At 42.3% G+C, this 19630-nt stretch overlaps 1 protein-coding gene across 8 annotated transcripts in view; it reads left to right on the top strand.

Moving 5' to 3' along the window:
- Positions 1-19630, top strand: part of BACH2 (BTB domain and CNC homolog 2) — a 187882-nt gene that overhangs the window by 131880 nt on the left and 36372 nt on the right. For all 8 annotated transcript variants that reach the window (XM_074538519.1, XM_074538521.1, XM_074538518.1 and 5 more), the window contains one exon: positions 6191-6445. In XM_074538519.1, the coding sequence (XP_074394620.1) occupies positions 6203-6445 (243 nt within the window). In that variant the 5' untranslated portion in view covers positions 6191-6202. The remainder of the gene's footprint in view (positions 1-6190; positions 6446-19630) is intronic.

The raw sequence follows: 19630 nt of genomic DNA, 5'->3' as shown, positions 1-19630 counted from the left end.
GAAGTGTCAGTTATTGATAACTTTCTTTAAAAACAAAGTGTTGATTACACAGAACGAGTCTTTTCATAGAAAAAATATTAGGAGATGGGGAAGGAAGCCTGGAAAATTATTTTCCTCCCACTTGCCACTTAAAAACAGTGCATGTTTATCCCTAAAAACTGTCAAGTCTGATGTGCTTCTGCTGCCAATTGTCAGAAGTACAAGCTGCTCTCAACTTTTTTTCATTATTTTATCATCATTCTCCCCATTTTTTTCTGAGTACCTTTTGCTAAATTGTTAGGAGGGAAAAAAAAACAATAGAAAATGTCAGAACAAAAGAGCATTTTTTCACATTCTCTGCCTGAATCTCATTGAACAGAAATACTGTGAGACATTTACGTGCAAATCTGTAATGCAGACTCCAGCTACTACTGACCAAAGAGCCTTAGATGTGTTCAAGTTGGCCACTTGAAACTGTTCCTTAGATTCTTCTGCTGTTAGTGGAGCTGATTGAGAGAATGTGAACTGGAACTAAAAATACTCTCAGTTCAGTATTGATCCTCTCTTAACACAATAAGGGGAAAGTTGGGAGTTGCCTTGCATAGCAGGACATAAAGTGTGATCTCCAGCTTATGCTTCCAAGAAAAACTTGTGGTTCATTTTACACCAGGTCAGGCACTGCAATTCCTAAATGAGGAATCACAATGTTATATGTTGGCTTCTGTATTAAAATGTAGCATTACAGGCATAACGAGGAGAAACTGATAAACCTTTTTAGACCTTTGCAGTGAAGTTGTTGGGAGTCCTCTGTGCACTGTTATAGATGTGATTACATCCTATTTACATTGCTTAGGGTACAAGGAGGGAGACGAGATGATGCCTTTAGGTCCCTCTTTTCCCCCATCCTTGCTGGTGGTTTACCACAGACAGACTACAAAGATGCTTCTGCTGCAGTTTATGCACCTATTTATGAGTTGAATTTAGCATTGTATGGCTTCTCATGTCCTAAACCAGCTGCTCTGCTGGAGCCACTGGGTTGTGGGAGTTTCTGGTGTCAGTGACACCCACCACATGTAATCTTTGGACAGATGTTCTCTACTGCTTGCCTTCAACAACTTGGTCCCCATACAACTTCAGTTCCTGTTTGAGAAAGGGGAGCACCAGGCAGCATGCCCATTGCTGTCTCCCACAGCTGGGGACTCAGGGTGCAGAGGTCTAGGAAGCAGTAGATTTGGAGTTTTGCAGTGGTTAGTAGGTCAGGAAGGATGAATAATACAAGGACATTTGTTGTTGGACAGTGGAATATTGTCTGTGGAATACTGGACAGTGGAATATACATGCTGCATCATGTAAATATTCATCCCATGTGAGCTTGTACTCTCAGTAATGTGGCTCCAGATATTTTTATTAGGAGTAACTAATGCTTTTACATATGGAGTGAATTCTTTGCCCAGTAACATTCAGCAGTGGTCAGTTGTACATATGCTTTATTGCAGTGACTGTGAAATCTCTCAAGGAAAAACTAAGCAACCATCCTGCTATGAGGATGGGGTACTATTTTGGTTTATTTCAACGGTCAGGTATCACAGCCTCTCTAGGCAACTTGTTCTTCAATTTTTCCTTGTTCAGTCTAAACCTCTGTTGTTTCAAATTGTTCCCAGAGAGAGTCTGGCTCAATCATGTCATGGACCTTGCAGGGAGAGTGTCAGGCTGCTGTTGGGACCCTGTATGTACATCCAGGCAGTCTGCCATCCTAGAATTAAGTGTGCCCAACCTTGCTCCAGAGCTCCAGAGAGCAGAGAAGCTTGGGCACGTTGAGCAGCATGATCACAGCCAGATGTGAGCCAGTTTCTGAAGAAATTTCACTGCTAATGTGCTGCAAATTGTCCCTGCATTCCTCCTCTGTTGAATACAGTTTATCCTAAGTTATTTCCAGTCTGATGCAATTTCTCAGCTTATGGCAACTGAGTTTCTCTAACAGCATTTCTAAAGGTTTTGTCAAAGAATTTCTGAAAGTCAACCCTAATTACATGTACCAGTGTTCCTCACTGCTAATTTGACGCACTTCAGGAATTTTAATAGAGCCCATCAGAGACATGACTTCCCCTTGCAGAAGCCATGCTGCTTTGTCACGATGATAATTTGCCTGGTTAAGTGTTCTGTAGCTCTGCCATGATAGAGATTTACCTTTTCACATAATTAGCCCAGTTCTGATGCAGGACTTTCTGGTGTGTCTTGATAAGATTTTCTCTCTCCTCCTGTTTCTCTTTAGAAACAGACACCACATTGCCTGTGCTCCAGTGTTGTGAGGCAGGAGCTGGTTTTTTGTGATAGATAATGTATTTTTGGTAGCAGCTCAAAGTTCCTGGAGAGTTTTGGATGAGCGCCAGCCAGTACAGACAATGTGCTGCAAACCAGTGTGATTTGGATGTTCCGTGAGCAACATCTTTAGTCTCCTGAGGTTTTGTATGCTTCCTCCATGCTGAAGAGTTTGGTGGGATCTTCCACCCATCACTATGGAAGGAACTTGTAAGCAACCTTTTATTTCACTTCACTGCAGTGGCTGGCCTTTACCAGCAACTTTTTTGGCTCAGTTTCAATGGTGCTTTCCTTGCCCACAATAGTTCATGCCAGTTTCTGGAAACTTTTGTTTCATAGAGGCTTTTTCTGGCAGCATGGTGACCTATATGCAAACAAATGCACAGCATGTTCTTTTGAGCCAGAGAAAGGCTTGCTGAGACATTCCCTTTTCAGTTTGAAGAAATACGAAGTGTGTAGCAATGATTTCCATGAATAAGGTTCTGCAAACTCAGCATAATACTGAATTCAGCAAAAAATGATGCAGTTTGAATTAACACTGTGTAAAAGGCTTGCAGCCCGGCTTGCCTTAGAGTTCAGAGATAATACCAGATCCCTGGGTCTTTTTATTCCAAGGATAGAGGAAAAAAAAGAGTTTAATTCTTCTAATTTTCTTGCTACTACATGCCAAAGTCCTACAGTGACCTTTTCTCTTTGCCCTCTAAACCCTTTCCCTGTGAAAATGAACAATATACTTCCCAGTGAGGGGTTTCACCATCTTGCACCTTTCCTGCAGGATAAAGCCCTCTTGGAGAGGAAACACCTCACGTCTGGAGGTCATGTGGTCGATGGCAGACTGTGGAAAAGGAAAAACTGTAAATCACTGGTGTTGAAGCATTAAAAGCTGATAAATAGGTGATCCTGAGCCGTAGCCCAGCCCCAGTTTCCCTGTGCGCAATGCAGGGCTTGGGCGCTTCCTAGAGCGGTCAGGGCACGGGCAGGGGGAAGTCTGTGGAAGGCTGAGGTCACAGCTGCCAGACAGGGCATCCATGTGGATTCTCAGGGGCTGTGGGAAGGTGAATGGCATGGATCCACCTTCAGGAAGCCCCTGGAGTCACAGCAGCAGCCTTGGGAAAGGATGATGATGTGGGCAGTGGGTGCAGGTCCTTCCTGGGAGCACAGGTGCCGTTTACAGCCCCAGCACCTCAGGACTGCACTGCTCAGGTTTCCTAGCAGAGGAGACAGGCTTGCTTACCAGTGGGGAAATACACCATGATATTTTCAGCACTTCACAGCACATGCAGCAATTTTTAAAAAAAAATACACTTGATGAGAGCTGTAGTTAAAAAGTGAGAAATTACTAATTAGTAACTAAGTAATTTGGGGTTTGATTCACACAAATTGCACTATTACTGTAAGAGAGGATTGCAATTTCAGGCTAGCTGGGGTTTGGTGGGTTTTTTCTAAGGCACTGAAAATATAATTGATGTGCTGTTCATTATCTGCCAGGTGTCGGGTTTCTTGTCCTTTTTTTCATCATCTGAGATATTACAGGCATAAGACATGCCTGGAAAATAAAGGGGGGAAAAAAACTTACTGCTTTCCCCTTTGCATTGTCATTTGCAACTCTCAGGTTTTCCCACTAGATTGTTCTTGTAAACTCTTTCATTTCTTAGCACGCAAGAGTGACCACTTAGAACATCATTATAGTGCTATCGTTAGAATCAGAGTTTAGTTATACAGAAAGCTGTGAGTGAGATGAGCTAAGTGTCATTTTCTCTTTTACCTTGGTGAAGTGCTAATAGCATGATTGCTGTCAATTCTTCTCATTAGTCTCAATTTATACAGAGATTTTTTTTTTTATTATTTCTAGTTAAGAAATCCAGCTGGTATAACTCACCCCCCGAAGTGTCTCCTTCCCCTGCCTGTATGCAGATCAATTAGCAGCTATGTATCTTCTCTCTACATGTTAAGTTGTTGAGGGACTAATCTATGTTCGTGTGTTGTGGGTTTTTTTCTGTTCACGTAAGCATTTCAGCTGAGTGCTCAAAAGTGTAGCATGAGTCAGCATTAAGATTGAAAATGCCAGTAAAAGAAAATCTGTAAGCATTCCATTAAGACTTCCAGTAATATTACAGCTTTGCTCTGTTGACAAAAATACCTATTCTGTACAGAGTCATCATAGCCAATGGCTTAAAAATATTCATATAAAGGTGGGAAGATGAAGTCACCATTGAGAAGTTTAGTCAATATAAGTAACAAGTCTGTCCTCTTAAATCCATTCTTGTCTAGATGATTCGTGTCTTTCAAATGGCACTGTAGGAAAATAGTAACCCAATTTGAACTCACAGCAAGAGAAATAGTTTGAAGTCATGTTGTGTCTAGTGATGTGGCTGTATATTGCACTAGCAGAGGAGAATGCTGCAACAATCCACATGAAAAAGTAGCAGAGGAGGAATTTTGCTTTCACTTGATACAATAGTCATATGTTTACAGGTATTACTCTACCAAAATACCATCATCTTACCCTTAGCCCTTGATGCCTCTGAATTTTGCCTCTCAGAAGGCAGTGGTTATTCTCAATAAGGAAAAATAATTCCTTTAAAATGCTGCAGGTTTGTGCACTTGCACAACTTTCCCTTCAGCAGTAGGTAGAGTAATACATACCAATAATCCTTTTCTCCATGTAAGCCTGAAAACAAGTGGGTTTGGTTTGGGATATATAGTCTGTTCAGTCACAGGCTTTTACACCTTCCTACTCAGAGAAGTTGAAATGGGGAAATAATGCAAAAAGGATTTGGTCTAATGCTGGGGAAGATGTTTTTAGTAAATTAATTACTTCAGTATATCAAGTGCAAAGGGAGTTCATGCAGTGTGGGGTACTGGGGGGAGCTGTTTCCCTCCACCATCACCACTGCAAATCCAGTCTCCATGTTCAGAGGCTTTGCCAGTTCTACATGTGTCAGAAACTGCAGAACATCAGGCAGAGAATTTCCCTGACTCAGACAGTAGCAATGGGTGTGTAATGGGTGTCTGACATCATTCCAACCTCTGCTCTTCAGTCAGAAGAGCCTCAGCAGGACCAGCCTCAGCAGGAGTAGCCTTAGCACCCATGGGCTGCCTGGGACTGCACATCCATTCAGGTGAAGGGATTTTTTGGGTCTGTGGGTCTGGAATTCAGGAAGATCTACTCTTCTGTAAATGGCATTAAGCCACTGATGAAGGCCTGTTGCTTTAGCCATACATGGAAACAAATTTCTTCTGAAGCTGCTAAATATCTTTCTCTCCCTTTTAAGGCTTAAAATTGTGATTGAGAAAGTAAGTTGCTGTAATTAGTGGCTTGTCTTTGTCAGGTACAGTTCCACCTTACCCTTTACTTGAGCTGAGGTCTTCAGTGTGACTGTGTAGTGCTGCCTGTCTGCTGGAGAATAGACCTGGGGGTTTGAGGGGTTTTTCCCTTTGATCTGGAAATATCAAAAGCAAACACAAAGCCCTTTTTTTCACCATTAGAAAACCCAACAGTCACCCTAGCTTTTTTTTTCTAAAATCTTCTAAAATTTCCAATGTCCCCATGTTATTGCCATTACTAAACTGGAAATTGGAGATGCATAGTAGGTGGTTGAAGAAAAGCGCTTTTCAGTCTGTCTAAACCCTATTTTGGTTTTGAAGGGGGAAGTTGGTGGGGCAAGTAGGTAATCCAAGCATGACAGGGTGAAATCCAGTGGCATCAAACCAGTATCAATCATGGTATCTTTCCCTAGGAACATTCTTGAATTTAAGCATTAATGGACTGCTTGGCTGTGGTCTTGAGGTATCCAGATATTGAGCTGAATCTCCCCATAGTGTATCCAGCCAGGGATCGTGCTGCTCCTCACCACCTTGTTTGTGCTTTCTTTTCCCTTGTGCCCTGCAGGGTGTGAACGGCATGTCTGTGGATGAGAAGACTGACTCCCCCATGTATGTGTATGAGTCAACGGTGCACTGTACCAATATTCTCCTCTGCTTAAATGACCAGCGGAAGCAGGACATTCTCTGTGACGTGACGCTGATCGTGGAGGGGAAGGAGTTCCGCGCCCACCGGGCTGTGCTGGCTGCCTGCAGCGAGTACTTCTTGCAGGCCTTGGTTGGGCAGACGGAAAATGACCTGGTGGTCAGCCTGCCGGAAGAGGTACAGTATGGGCACCGTGCCCCCACCATAACAGGGCACCCCTTCCTCCCTCCTGGGGAGGAAAACCTCTGTGGTCTGCTGGGGTGGCAAAGAGAGGGGGGCACAGGTGTCAGTGGCTGCCCCAGCACGGCTCAGGATGTGCTGTTTGTGTTTGGCTGGGTTGCAAATCACTGAAGGATGGACATATTCACATCATGCCTGCCTTATGATGGAGGCGAAGCTTTAGGATGCTTCAGCTCGCCTTTGTCGCTGCTGCTGAATGAATTGCACCCAAACATTTCATTACATAGCCTCGTTCAGGGCAGTATGAGGACCCTTATATTCCTCTGCTCTTCTAGACAGGAAATTTGAAAGGAGTGATGTGACAGCTACATGGCAGGTTATTGTTGAAAAATCATTTGAGCTGTCATGTTGTTGGGAGTTTCATTGCTGTCCACCCCTCTCTGGCAGCTCATAGCTTTATTCCACTTCTTTCCCCTTTCCTGCTCCTCATTCAGTCTGGCTTCCTCACAGCTCCCCTCATAAAGAGTTTGGGATTTAACCGTGTTTTCCCCCAAGAAACCAGGAACTCAGTCTGTCAGAGAGCAGAGGTTTTGTCATGCAGCGTAGCTCCCACAGCAGGAAACCCAGGGACGTAGAAAACACATACCTCACTGGAAAGTTTACTTTATTTTATCACAGAATCTCACTGGCTGGCTTCCACCCCCACTGTAATTTCCTCACAGCCATAGAGCTGTGACGGCACAGCTACCGTAGGGCACGCGGGTGGCTTTGCTGCCCACAGAGGGGAGGTGCATGCCTGATGGCAGCATCTCTGCCTGCCAGGTGTCTCCAGCTGGGAAGGGCGGCATGGGGAGAGTGTCAATGTACCCAGGGCACAGCACAGCAGTCACTCAGTGGGAAGGTGCACTGGCATATGGAAGGTTTTTCACCATCTTTTGCTTAATGCCCTTGAGGAGGCATGGTGTGTTTTTAAATGATGACAGGTCCCAAAATGTCACACATCATTTTCCCCCCTCTGGTTTAGTTCTCCAGAGACTTCAGCAGCATTGTAATGTTGTCACAAGTTGGAGAGCATTGGAAGTAGGTCACTGGCTGTGACTTCATGAGTCCTGACACTGAGTATTACTCATGAAGACATTCAACCCAGACATTTTGCATAGGAGTTTAGAGGACCCGCTAGGATGCACACTTTGATTCTGCAGTGTCCACTAATAATTTCCAGTGGAAGAATCGAGTCTCAGTCAGTTGCATGGCTTTCTTGCCACAAGCAAGGGTAGGAGCAGAGAAGTGACAAAACATGCCCAAGGGTGCAGAAGTGTGAAATTGCAGTGCTCTTCTATGAAGTCTTAGTGAAACCTCTGTGTACAATTTAGATCCTGTTACATAAAGAAAAGTAATTGACATTCAAATAAGCATGTAGAAGAGTGACTGAGATGTTCAGAAGAATGAGCCTGGCCTAAAGGAGGAGAAGAAAGGACCATGGCAGGCTCATACTGTTGGTGTGACAGCTGAGATGTGCTGCAGCTCTAGTTAGACGGAGGAGCTGAAACAGCCGAGAGGAGGAATTTCTCTCTAATGCCAAAAGACACTGTTGGCTCAAGCACTGATTGGTTTCAACCAGCTTTCAATAAAAGTAGATTGGAAATTAGAAGATCTCTAATGCCAGCAGTAGTGAGGTGCTGAGCTGCAGGCCAGTGGAGGGGTCATGATGTACTTGCACTTGGTCACCCAGTCCTATGTTAATATGACACTAAAGACTTAAAATACAAAGGTTTGTCTTTCTATGTGTTTTATATGAGATGCTGTCTAAGAAAAAAATCCTCCAGTTCAACCATAAATCATTTCTATTTAAGTGAATCTTCTTCAAATAAATGAAGTATTAGAGTTTTACATTTTAGAATGTATCTCAATGAAAGATCAAAAAATTTTTGTGACTTAGGTTTACAGTGGCTGCACTTATGGCTCCAGTGAAGCTCGTGGAGTTGCAGAAGTAGTGAACCTAGTTCTTGAGGTTTTTCCAAGAACTTTGAAATCGTCATGCCTTACCCAAGACCAACACTGCTACTTTGCTACATGCTTCTATTAATAGCAGAAGAGCTACTAAAAGAGCTACTAGAGCATGAGGGCTTTGACTTTCTCATCCTGGAAAAGAACTCTCTTGGCCTATTAAAAGAGCTAATGACAGTTACCAATGTTTACTTGTACAGATATTTTATTTTCCACATGCAAATTAATTGCTGCTAAACGCATTGAATCTTAGTTTTCTTATGGCTACTTTTCTGAAATAGCTGTGTGTGAGGTGGTCAGCTAAATAATTTCCTCACAAAAGCTAGTTACTCACAAGGAGAGCAGCCTGATGCACCTCACTATTTCTCAGTTACTCCTTGGTTTAGATGCACGTCCCTGCTTCTAGTGCTGCTCAGCTTCTCAGCGCTGGGTGCTTTGATAGTGCCTGTGCAGAGATATGGGAAGTGCCTCCAACAGCATCAGAGCTCCTGCAAGAGGAACTGAAACATTCCTGGTTTGTAAAAGCTGATAAGGCAGAGGAAAGAGTTATATGGCATTTAAAGAAGTTAGCAGGGTCATCTTTGGTTCACAAGCCAAGGACGCTTCCCAAGGCTACTGTTTTCAGTCTGTGGTCTGCAGAACTCCGACAGCAGTGGTACTCTTTAGGTATCTGTGAAAACTGACTTATTCTGTCATGTAGGGGGTTATTCCTCCAGTGAAAAAACTTTAAACAAAAGCTGAATGTGAATATCCTGAACAACTACTTTTTATGCTTAGAGACAATTTATGTTGGTGTATAATACAGAAAAACAGATACTGAAAAGAATTTTTAAATGTAGTCTTCACTATTCAAAACTTCTCCAAAGGTAACAATTGTTCATGAATTTACAGAGCTATTTTTAAATCAGCCACACAAACACTGTATTTTAAATCTGAGTATAGTTTGAAAACTGCTGAAGTATGTTGTGGAGAAAGGGCATTGTTGTTACTATCATTTGTCAAAGGTTTGGTGTTGGAGCTGAATAAAGCTTTATATATAAAGCTTTTACGTTCATGTTTTGTTGGTGTGAGGAAGCTTAACATCAAAGAAAAGAACTTACTTCTGATTATTCAAAGCAGTAAATCTGCCTCTGAAGTCTAAACTGCAGGCTTTTTTTACTTCATAGCATGTTGGGGTCATTTTGTTAATCTGGCATCCAGACATTGTTAACTGTTGTCTAGCTAAACAGGGAACAGATGTTTTTCACATTATTTCTTGTTTATATCCAGTTACAAGCAAGAGCAGTCTTTACAATACACCAGTCATTTCAGTAGGGAGACGTTGTGCACACACAGAATTGGGACTAGTTGGATTTAGAGGGTTTTAAACCACTGCAAAACCTTGTGTTAGACATTTCAGGTTAGTTCAAGCATGTCTTAACAGGCCTCACTTCAAACCTTTCCTTAATCAACTTAAACAAAGTCAGTATGGAGCTAATTCTGCACTGATTGAAGAGTTTCCATAAACCCTTTTGTGCTGGCCTTAGTAATTTGATTTTGTGCCACACCTTTTGTTAAGGCAACATATTTCAGTGTGTAGACAAGCTGCCCAGAACAGCTGCATAACAGCAAGAGCTCAGATGTGGCCATGGTGTGTGAACTATCAGCCCTCAGAGCAAGTTAGAGAAATGGAGTGTTTCAGCTGCCTACAGCTAATAAAAGACAGCCCCATTAGCTCTTAACTTCTATGCTTTTTTTTTCATTTTCAGTTTTGCCAAACAACTGGAACCTTGCCTGCTTTTACCCGGGGTGTTTTTCAGCAATTAATGCAGCTTTCCTCTAGCAGGTGCTGTTAAAAACAACCCAGAATTAGTACTTTCAAAGAACTGAGTTTGAAGCTGTAAAGTTGGTTATTCACTCCATACCCCTAACTGTTGTTTTGTTTTATTTAATCACAAAAACTGGTCTTCCTTCCTCTAACAAGGCACTTAATTAAGTTTTTAATTTATGATAAGAAGTTAAATAGCACTTACGAGGTTTTTTAATGGTTTCCACTTCCCATCCAGATTACAAAAAAAGGTGTGATGGAGAGAGACACGGCTGTCAGCCAGGGGTATTGTAGGTCATGCCAATATTAGCTGGCAGCAGGCCTTTATCCAATTAACATTGCTTCATCACTGCAAGTAATAGCTCTCGAGTAGATGATTGAGTCATTCATGCTGTAGTGGTACTCAACTTTACTTGAGAAGGAGCCAGTGCTTCATCAAATGGGCTTTTTATTTGCTATTATTACCTGCCTAACTCTGCTAATGGAAGTGCACAGCAAGTCTGGATGGGCAAGGTGAAAGCTGGGCACTGGATAAGGGAGCATCTTCTGTGCAAACACCTTATTCACTTTTGTGAGCTGTGGGTGCAGTTAAATGGTGAAAAGGCAGAAATAGAAACAGCAACAAGTAAAATTCCCCAGTGGCGTTTGATTCCTGCGGGTTAGAAAGAGATTCTTAATGTTGATTGAGATTCTCAATGTTGCTTGCATTTTTTTTGATTTGGGAAATTACACTTGAAAGAAATTTTCACCATCCATGAGAGCACCAAATGCCTTCCTCTCAGATGAAGCTAAGCAAAGGTTTTCTGAAGCAGCAGACCAAGCTTTCTTTAGCACTGGTCTGATACCAGCCTTTGCGTTCTTTTAGAAACTTGCTTCCCCAATAGGTTGGTTAGTTTTACTTGTAGCCCTCAAATTTCTTGAATCTGTTTCAGAGTGGTGACCTTTTTTAGTGCAATGAGCTGTCTGCTGGGAATATTTTCTTCCAAAAGAATTAAACTGAGCAATCTGTGGTGTCCAAGTCTTCCAAGGCGCAAAAGGAAGCAGCATCTCTTTTAGAATGAGGTTGTGGGATTTGTCCACACCGCTCTTTCCTTTGCTGTTAAGAGAATGATGTTCAAAAGAGATGTAAAGGCTGAATTCCTCTGCATTCTCTCTCCTTCGTTGGTGCAAAACCTGCCTTTTCCCCGCAGGGTCTAGACCTGTGAAATTTGTCATCTGCTTCTTCGTTAACTCCCTCACACGGTGGGTTAAGCTTTGCAGGGAGAAAGGCAGGACAGGACCTCGGATTTGGGATTCAAGGCTGGCAAAAGCTGAGTGTGTTGGAAGGCAAAGGCAGGCAGCAGCACTCTGGGTGGGACTGAGCCAGGCATCTAACATTAGCATGGCTCGTAGCTGACAGGGAGGAGAAATACTGGCAGCTGCTAACCATCCATGCCAACCTGCCAGCCTGAGGGAAAAATGCTGGGAATTAGCCAACGAGAGATGATTGTGATGAGGAGAAAATCAAAGGCAGGATGCAGGAGGTCAACTATTAAATACCCTGCTGGCTAAAGGCACTTACTATTCCTTTTTATCTCTCTAGAAATAAACACTGTTCTCTTACTTTGTCTTTTTCCTTTCTTTATATTCTTTGTATGTATAAATATAATATCTTTGAAGAGTGTAGGGACTGAGCTGGGAGTGCTGTGCACAGGAGCATAGAGTGAAAGAGGTGATAAATGTGGAAGAGAGGAGCAAGAGGGCAAGAAGTTTATTTCCCAGCTGGAGGGATGTTTAACGCAGTAGGGAATAACAAAAGACCCTTTTTCGTTGGCACCCTGGAGATATATTAGGAGTAGCTAAGGTTAGCTCTCAGAGAATGGAAAGCAGTAATGTGGCTTTCTCTTTACATGACTGTATTGGCCATTGATGTTCCTCACAGATTGCAGCACTGGCCGAAATCATTCCTGCTTTGTCTCAGGAGGTGGCAAGAACTTGAAAGCCATTATTCCCTTCATCTGCAGAGCTTTTTGTGGTGGAAAAGGGTTATCTCTATCAGGCTTCAAACTCACTTATGCTTCAACCTTACCTCAGTAATGCCACTTTAATCAGTTCATATGGATAGAACCTTGGGTCTTTGGTTTGTTAATTTCCTCCCAGGGAATGTGTTATTTTTCATGCTGACCCACAGTGCTGACACTGACCGCACAGAGGGATGGCTGGAGGCTGCAGCTCTGTACTGAAAGTAAAACTGAGCATTTGGGTACTCTTTGAAGTCTGACATGACAGGACTCCAATTCAGGAGAAACTATGAGACAGAATTGGCTGGTGTTTTATGTATGTTGCTTATGTAGCACAGTGCAAGGTGCAAACGATGTACTTTGTTTCTAGTAGGTGAGCAATAGAACAGAAATGAGATCCTCAAGATGTGATATGAAATTCCATCCATGTATCACTGCAAAAGCTTCCAGCACTGCTTGATTTTTCATGCCTCAAGTGTGATGAAGAAACTAGCCACATGCTTTTCATTCTGCATAGTGTAACTTCCATTATTTTCTGATGAGGGCCATCTTGCTATTCATAACATTCTCTGATCTTCTCAGGTGGAGGAAAGCAAAATACATCTATGTTGTGGTGAGAGCTTAGGCTTCAAAAAGCAAAACAGAAGTCATGTAAACATGCATGTTAAGTAGAGAAAATCTTGCAATAGCTCCTTTCCCTCCTTTCAGCAGTAACTGTACAATTTATTTATGTATTCCAGCAGGCATATGAAAGTGTACTGTGGAAGGGGATCGGGAGATGAATGCACAGAACAAAATTCACCATTGCAATAACTGCACTCAATTTTTTTTCCCCTGTTAGACTCCTGCCTGCCATTCCTGTTCAGTTGTATTAGTGTTCAGGAAGACATAATCATGGAATAATTATAGGCAGGTGCTTTTATTGAACAGCTCTGGGTGCCAAATCTGACTCCAGCACGGGTTTGGGATGAACATGTTTTTATACCTTTATCATTATATAACTACATATAAATTATTAAACTTATATTGTTCTATTGTATACATTGATTTCATCCAAGCATGGATTTTTGTAATTTCCATCAAACCCCCCAAAATTGTGTCTCATGATTCTTGTTACGATTAAACAATAATTATATCCAGTTGCCAAACAATCATCGCATCTAACAGTCATATCATTTATCATAGTCATTAAATGATTATACAAGTGCAACCTAACATTTTCCTAGGGCTTACCTTAACATTTTCCCAGGACCTACCAGGCCTGTCGTTCCTTTCTAACTCCCCTGAATATTCCATGATTTTAGAAACATTTTATCCCTATACTATCAGTTGGGCTGATGGACTGTGATTGCACTTGCTAGTAAAAAGGCAGTTTGCAGTGTGGAAGCTTTCTTGATCTTGGTCTAAAATGTAAAAGATAACTTGAATAGTAAATCCTATGTTAAGGGCATGAGAAGAAGTAATAAGAATGCATAACAGGAGGTGGATTGGTTTTGTTTGTTTGTTTGGGTTTTTTGTTTTTGCTTTCCATGTTCAAATATGTATGAATGAAAATGAGATGGCTGAGCCATGACTGTGCCTCAGCTCTGAGCACTCTTTCAGGCCCTGCAGACTGAAAGACTTCTCCCTCTCCTCCCCCTCCACTTAAATTCTCTTACCTTTGCTTTCTCTCTTACATAAAAACCCCTTTCAATTTCATTAGAGACTTCAAACCAGGTATCTGCTCTCTTAGAGTCCCAAAATACAGGCTGGGCGTTCAACTGAACTGATAGGTAAGGTCCAGTGAAGACACCTGGCAGCTTCACAACATCAGACACCACAACCTGTAAGGTACTTTCTGATTACAGTACCAAGTTTTGTTCCCAAGACCCCCAAAATATGAGATTTTAATCTTCGTACAGCACTTTCTGGCAAGGATTCCCTGGTGAATATTGTCAGACTGACTTTTTCTCAGCTGCTAATGAAATTGAGCATGTTACGGGGTGGAATATACTATGTATTCAAATTATGCATTGCGACAGTCAACAGACATTAAATCTAGGAAGTATGGTTCAATTTGGAAGCAAAGTATGAGTTTTAGGTGAGCAGAAGGCAATTGAATCGTACTAGAATTTGGGAATTAGATGTTTTTTGTGAGTTTTGCAGAGTTGGATTTTTTTAGAGGAAGAAGTAGACACAAACTTTCTGTTAAATTTGATGCAAGCTCTGAAGAGAAAAATGTCTGGTTTATTCCAGGATTTTTGTGCTGTAATGAATTTTCATCTGTCCCATTTTGACAAGGGACAGCCAGCAAACACCTCTGAGTCCCAGTGCAGTCTAACACTACTAAAAGCTTTGTCCTTGGGTACTTTATTTACTTTAATAAAATAAATAAATAGGAGCAGCTGTAGCTGGTCAAACTACAGATCTAGCCCAGGCTTGGTTTGTTTAAAAAAGTGAGCTTTAATTTCTCTCAAAGCTCTTGAGAGGGGGCTTGTGTGGCTGTTTAAAGACTTAAATGAAAAGAAAGTATCAGGCATCTCTCTAGAAAGCATGTTGTAAATTACTGGGAAAAGATATCCAGAGAAGCCACTGGCAGTTGTTTTGAAGCCAGATTAAAATAAACCGAAAAATTTGGTATGGGTTTTTAGCAACAAACTCTTCAATGATATGTGTTTGACTGCACATTGTTTCATAACTGCAAGGCAAATGGCCTTTGAGAATGACAAAATTTGGACACCCCTTTAAGAAATTTGGTGCTCAGTACTGGTGCAGTTCAGTACACTTCAGCATCCTAAAAGAATATAGATCAGGTCTGCTAATCAACTTTTCCTTCTCTCTTTGCTTAATCTGACCTTTTAAGAGTTGATGGCATTAAAGTGTGCATTTAACTGTGTCTGTTTCCCTGCACACAAAAGTAGTTGATTTTTTTTTAATTTTTTTTTTCATTTAGAAGCCTTTAAAAGACATTGTGGAGAAAGTTGATTTGGAAGTTATATGGTACCCTGCTCCTTTCTGGGGGTCCACAGTCAAAATAACCATAGCTGAACTGAGAATGACAGAAAACTGCAATACTAAAACTTTCAGTAACACCAAGATATAAACAAGGTGTCACCAAACAGCTGGAATTGAGAGGTATCAGCTCTGAAGCTAAATAATGGCAATATAAAACCTTCAGCAGTAGATTTCTGAGGCCTCTTGTGACCAGATAAAATACTGTCATCACCTCTCTGCACATGCTGGAGTGGAAGTTGATGCATCAGATGGGAATTACAGCACAGGTCTGTGCATGGGTCAGTGATGATTAAATCACCTTGTGTGAACCACTCAGCAATGTTTACCTCTCTCTAAATGCTCTGGTTCACATTACCTCACGTGGAGGTGAGCAGAGCGACCCACAGCTGGCACAGCTGCTGATCCCAGAGCAGCCCACACACCTGACCCAGAGCTTCCAGCTTATCAGCCCTCAGCCAGTTCCAGTCTCATTTTCTTCCCTCTGTACAAGGCACTGGAGCTTGTTGGACTAGCTGCAGCATTTCTCAGGCTGATCAGGGCAGAATGGAGGTGCTCACCTTACCTGGGTCTGCGCTGTATTCCCTGTTCTTCCTGCATCGCTCCTGAGCTCCTGTGCACTGCCATGGACAGCAGCTGCTGAAACTACACATCCAAGAGGAAAGTATGGTTGGAGGTGTGGGGCAGATCAGGATGAGCCTGTGAATTGCTACAGGCTTCCTGTCCCTCACCAGGAGACCAGGAGCACTTTGAGGACGCTCAGTTAGGAAATTTTGCTCAAGTGACAGCAGTTGCAGACCATCCCATATATCCCAAACAACAGGCAAGCAGGTTCCTAGCAAGACTTAATATCTTCCAAAGAGAGCTGATCATTCTTGGCACATGGGAGGTGTGGGTTTTCAGGACACCAGAAACAGGCCATCTTTCTTTTAGTGCTGAAGGAACCATATTTAGTTGAGTATATATTGCACCTGGTCCACATCATTCCCTGCAGCAGCTGCTCATCATTTCAGAGCAGCACTTCAGAAAAATGGAAGTGTACAGACTTACTGTAAGGATGGCAGAAAGATTTGGCAAGGGTGAGCCAGGATGGATTCATGGGTGCTGTTGTGTTCTCAGGGCTTCCTTCTGTTCCTGCAGTGTCAGATGTACTTCCCAAAGACAGGGCTGAGGTGGGTTTATGAGGGTAGTGAAAGAGAAAGGAGACCATCTAAATAAATTAATTGGCCCAGAAAGGGACCTGAACAGTTCAGAGACATGTGGGCATCCAGTGTATTGTACTTGAAACACATAGTAATGCTCTGCTTGAAATTTGCTTGCTTTGAGTTGTGATGGGACCAAATTCCCACATCTCTGCATATACCTCTTACTTTAGGTTCCCAGAATGGATCGGAGTGCAGTCTGTGTTAATGTTTCAAGGTTTAGAAAGTAGATCAAAAGAAACAAGAATTGTCTATTCAGACTTTACTAGTACAGTTCTTCATTTCTGGAAAAAAATCTGTTTGATCAAGTGGTGCTGGATTTTTGAGACTGTCATCTTGGAGGCTGAGACTACATTTCTGACTGTGTAAAGAAAACTTTTGCTTCTGAGAAATGTCTTGGGTTTTCGCTTACCTTTGAAATTCAGACCTGTGGTTCTCTTTTTCAAGGGCCTGCAGCTAATAAGAAACAAGTCTTAAACAACTCTGAAAGCAAAATATCTTTCCATCTCTGACCACAGAGCAGTAGTACAGCATGCCTAGCCACCTCTTTCCTCAGATACACAGGCAGCCTTCAGAGAAAATTTGCCTGTCAGAGGATTCCTGGTCAAGTAAAAACAGAGTAAGTTTGAGTTGTTTCCTGTTTCCTTCAAAGGACAATGTTGGAGCCAGTAAACTTTCAAGACAGGAAAAAGCTGTGGAGAGACAAAACCTGACAACTTCCCTTCTGATCTCCATAGAGGACTAGTGCTCATTTCTGTTTCTGGAAGGGGAAGCTGGACTTGAGGTGGATAGGTCTGAGCCATTCAATCTGCCTGTTGAATTCAACTATTTTTTAGCCTTATTTTTGTCTGACTGCAGATTTTCTTCTTGTACCATGGATGGCTTTCTGCATATGGCACTTTTGTTTATACATAAAAACAAATCAAGAAGTTTCTGTCTATTCCTTGATTTTGCTAGTTTTCAGGAGACTGAACACATCAAACCACATTTTAATGGGTATGTTTTAAATGTTGGAATTGATTTGTCAAATGCAAGGCACAGAAACTGGAGAGTTGCCTGTCTTTTGTAAGAGCCATCTCTCCTTGTCATTTTTGCCCAGTTTATATAAGCAGTAGCCATTGAGGTCACATAACATCTGTGCCATTGTCCAAGGAAGTGAAGAATGGAGAGATGTCTCTGAGATACAGAAGCACTGGGACATTCTACAAAGAAACTTGTTCACGTGTACAAAGTCATCACTGCATTCAAAAAGCAGAAATCATTGCTTTCAGTAGTGGCAGAAGCCTTTAAATCACTGACTTCCATTCATTGCTTTTTTCCCTGTCTCCAGTGTATCTTGCAGTTGAAGGACTCAGAAAAACACCCAGTAAGGGCTACCTCAGGCTTGGTTTAGTTTTGCTTCCTTTTTAAAGATGAGCCTAATCCTTCTCTTAGGAGTTCTATCTCACTATTATGCATGAGCTCTCCAATTGGAAAACAGTTGAGAGGGCATACATAAGTAAATTTTTAAAGACAAGTGTGTGATTACATTTCTGGCCTTTTTCTTCAGCTGGTGGTGAAGACACCACCGCCTTTGTCACACAGCCATGGTGATCCTAGCAGGAGCTGCACTGGACCTCTGCAAGCAGCTCTGTGGGGCAGACAGGCACTGCACACATAAACTGCTCTGCAGAGGGTTTCAGGTCAATCCCAGCCGTGGAGAACCAGACTGTTTGTATCATCTGCTTTTGCACTCTCATCTTAGTTATCAGATATGGTTTTAATCTGAATCATTTGTCCAAGTTAAATTTTGGTTTTATAACTGTTTTTCTGCAGAGGAATTGCTTAGCTAAAAGGCTGTGAGAATTTATGGTCTTTTCTTGTTGCTTGTGCTTTCAACTTCTTGGTTGAATGATAAGGTGATAGTAAAGACCTCTCTATTCTCTTTCAGGAATGGATATTTTACTCCTATCTAGGCTTTTCTTTTCCCAAATTGCTCTGATTTGGGTAAAGGAAAAGGGGTGGTATCATATGTGTTCTCAAGAGACTCCAAAGGTGTCTTTTCTATTGTAAAAATCAGAAGAAATCGAAGTGGTTATAACTATTTGACCAATTCATTCCAATACTACTATTTTCTTAAAGCCAATGGTTTCATGAGGCCTTTCTGTAATTAGTTGTCTGTGCTATCATTTTTTTTACATAAAAGGGAGAAAGTAATTCCATTTGCAGATTGCAATTCTTGTCCATCTGTCAGATGGGTGTGCATTTGCAAGATGAATGCCTGTTTCTGATTTCTCCCATTAGGACAAAGGTTACTCTGTCATTGTCCTCAGAAAGCTTTTGGACTAGCTTCCTTTGGTGTGTGCATGCCCTTTTTTTGGTACAATGCCAAGTACTCTGTTAGGACTCTAGCAGTGACCAAAGGGAAAGAAGGAGTTTTGGGGATAAACCCTGTTCACGTGGCTAAAACTCTGTAGCACCACCACACTGGTCTGCTGGAGAGTGATGGAGAGCTGGGCTCTGCCTGGTGTGCTCCCCACGCCCATCCCTGCTGAGGTGAGCCAGCTGCTGCCCTGCCACCTCTGAATATGGGCTTCTCCAGCACCAAATGTGGGAAGGACTTGGGAAAGCAGCAGCCCCTGGGCAGGCTGGCATTTCCACACCCTCTTTATGCACATAGTATTGGCACAGAAATGCTCTTGCTCAATCCTATCAGCTGCATATCATTCTATTCTGGGGAAGGTGAGAGCACTGCTGGAAATGACTCAGCTCCAAAAGGTATCAGCTTTACTGCTGTTACCCCCCTGAGTTGTTCCTTGCTTCAGGTTTGTACAGTAGCTACCATACAGGGGGGAAACATCACATTTTTAGAAAACAACAATGAGAAATGGCTGCCTGTCAAGTGAAAGCGTTTGTTCTTTGGAGTTTATATGGCTGATGAGTTCTCTGCACTTCAGCAGTGCTCTGTTTTGCCAGGGGCTTTTAAAGGTCCTTGAGAAGCCTCTACAGCAAATGAGCAAACCTTGGCAAGATCCTGCATTACACCATGCCCTGCCCAGCATTCCTGTAGTTCTTACCATTTCCTGCCCCTTACACCATGGCTGTGACTTTGGACAGCCAGCACATTCTGTGTTTTAAATGTCTTTGCCTGTGGGGGTTTTACAGTGTGCAGTGCATTTGCACAGGGGCAGGGGGA

The sequence above is a fragment of the Zonotrichia albicollis genome, chromosome 3, assembly GCF_047830755.1.
Source record: "Zonotrichia albicollis isolate bZonAlb1 chromosome 3, bZonAlb1.hap1, whole genome shotgun sequence".
NCBI lineage: Eukaryota > Metazoa > Chordata > Aves > Passeriformes > Passerellidae > Zonotrichia > Zonotrichia albicollis.
The sequence above is the reverse complement of the archived record's forward strand: the minus strand, read 5'-3'. Positions and strand labels throughout refer to the sequence as shown.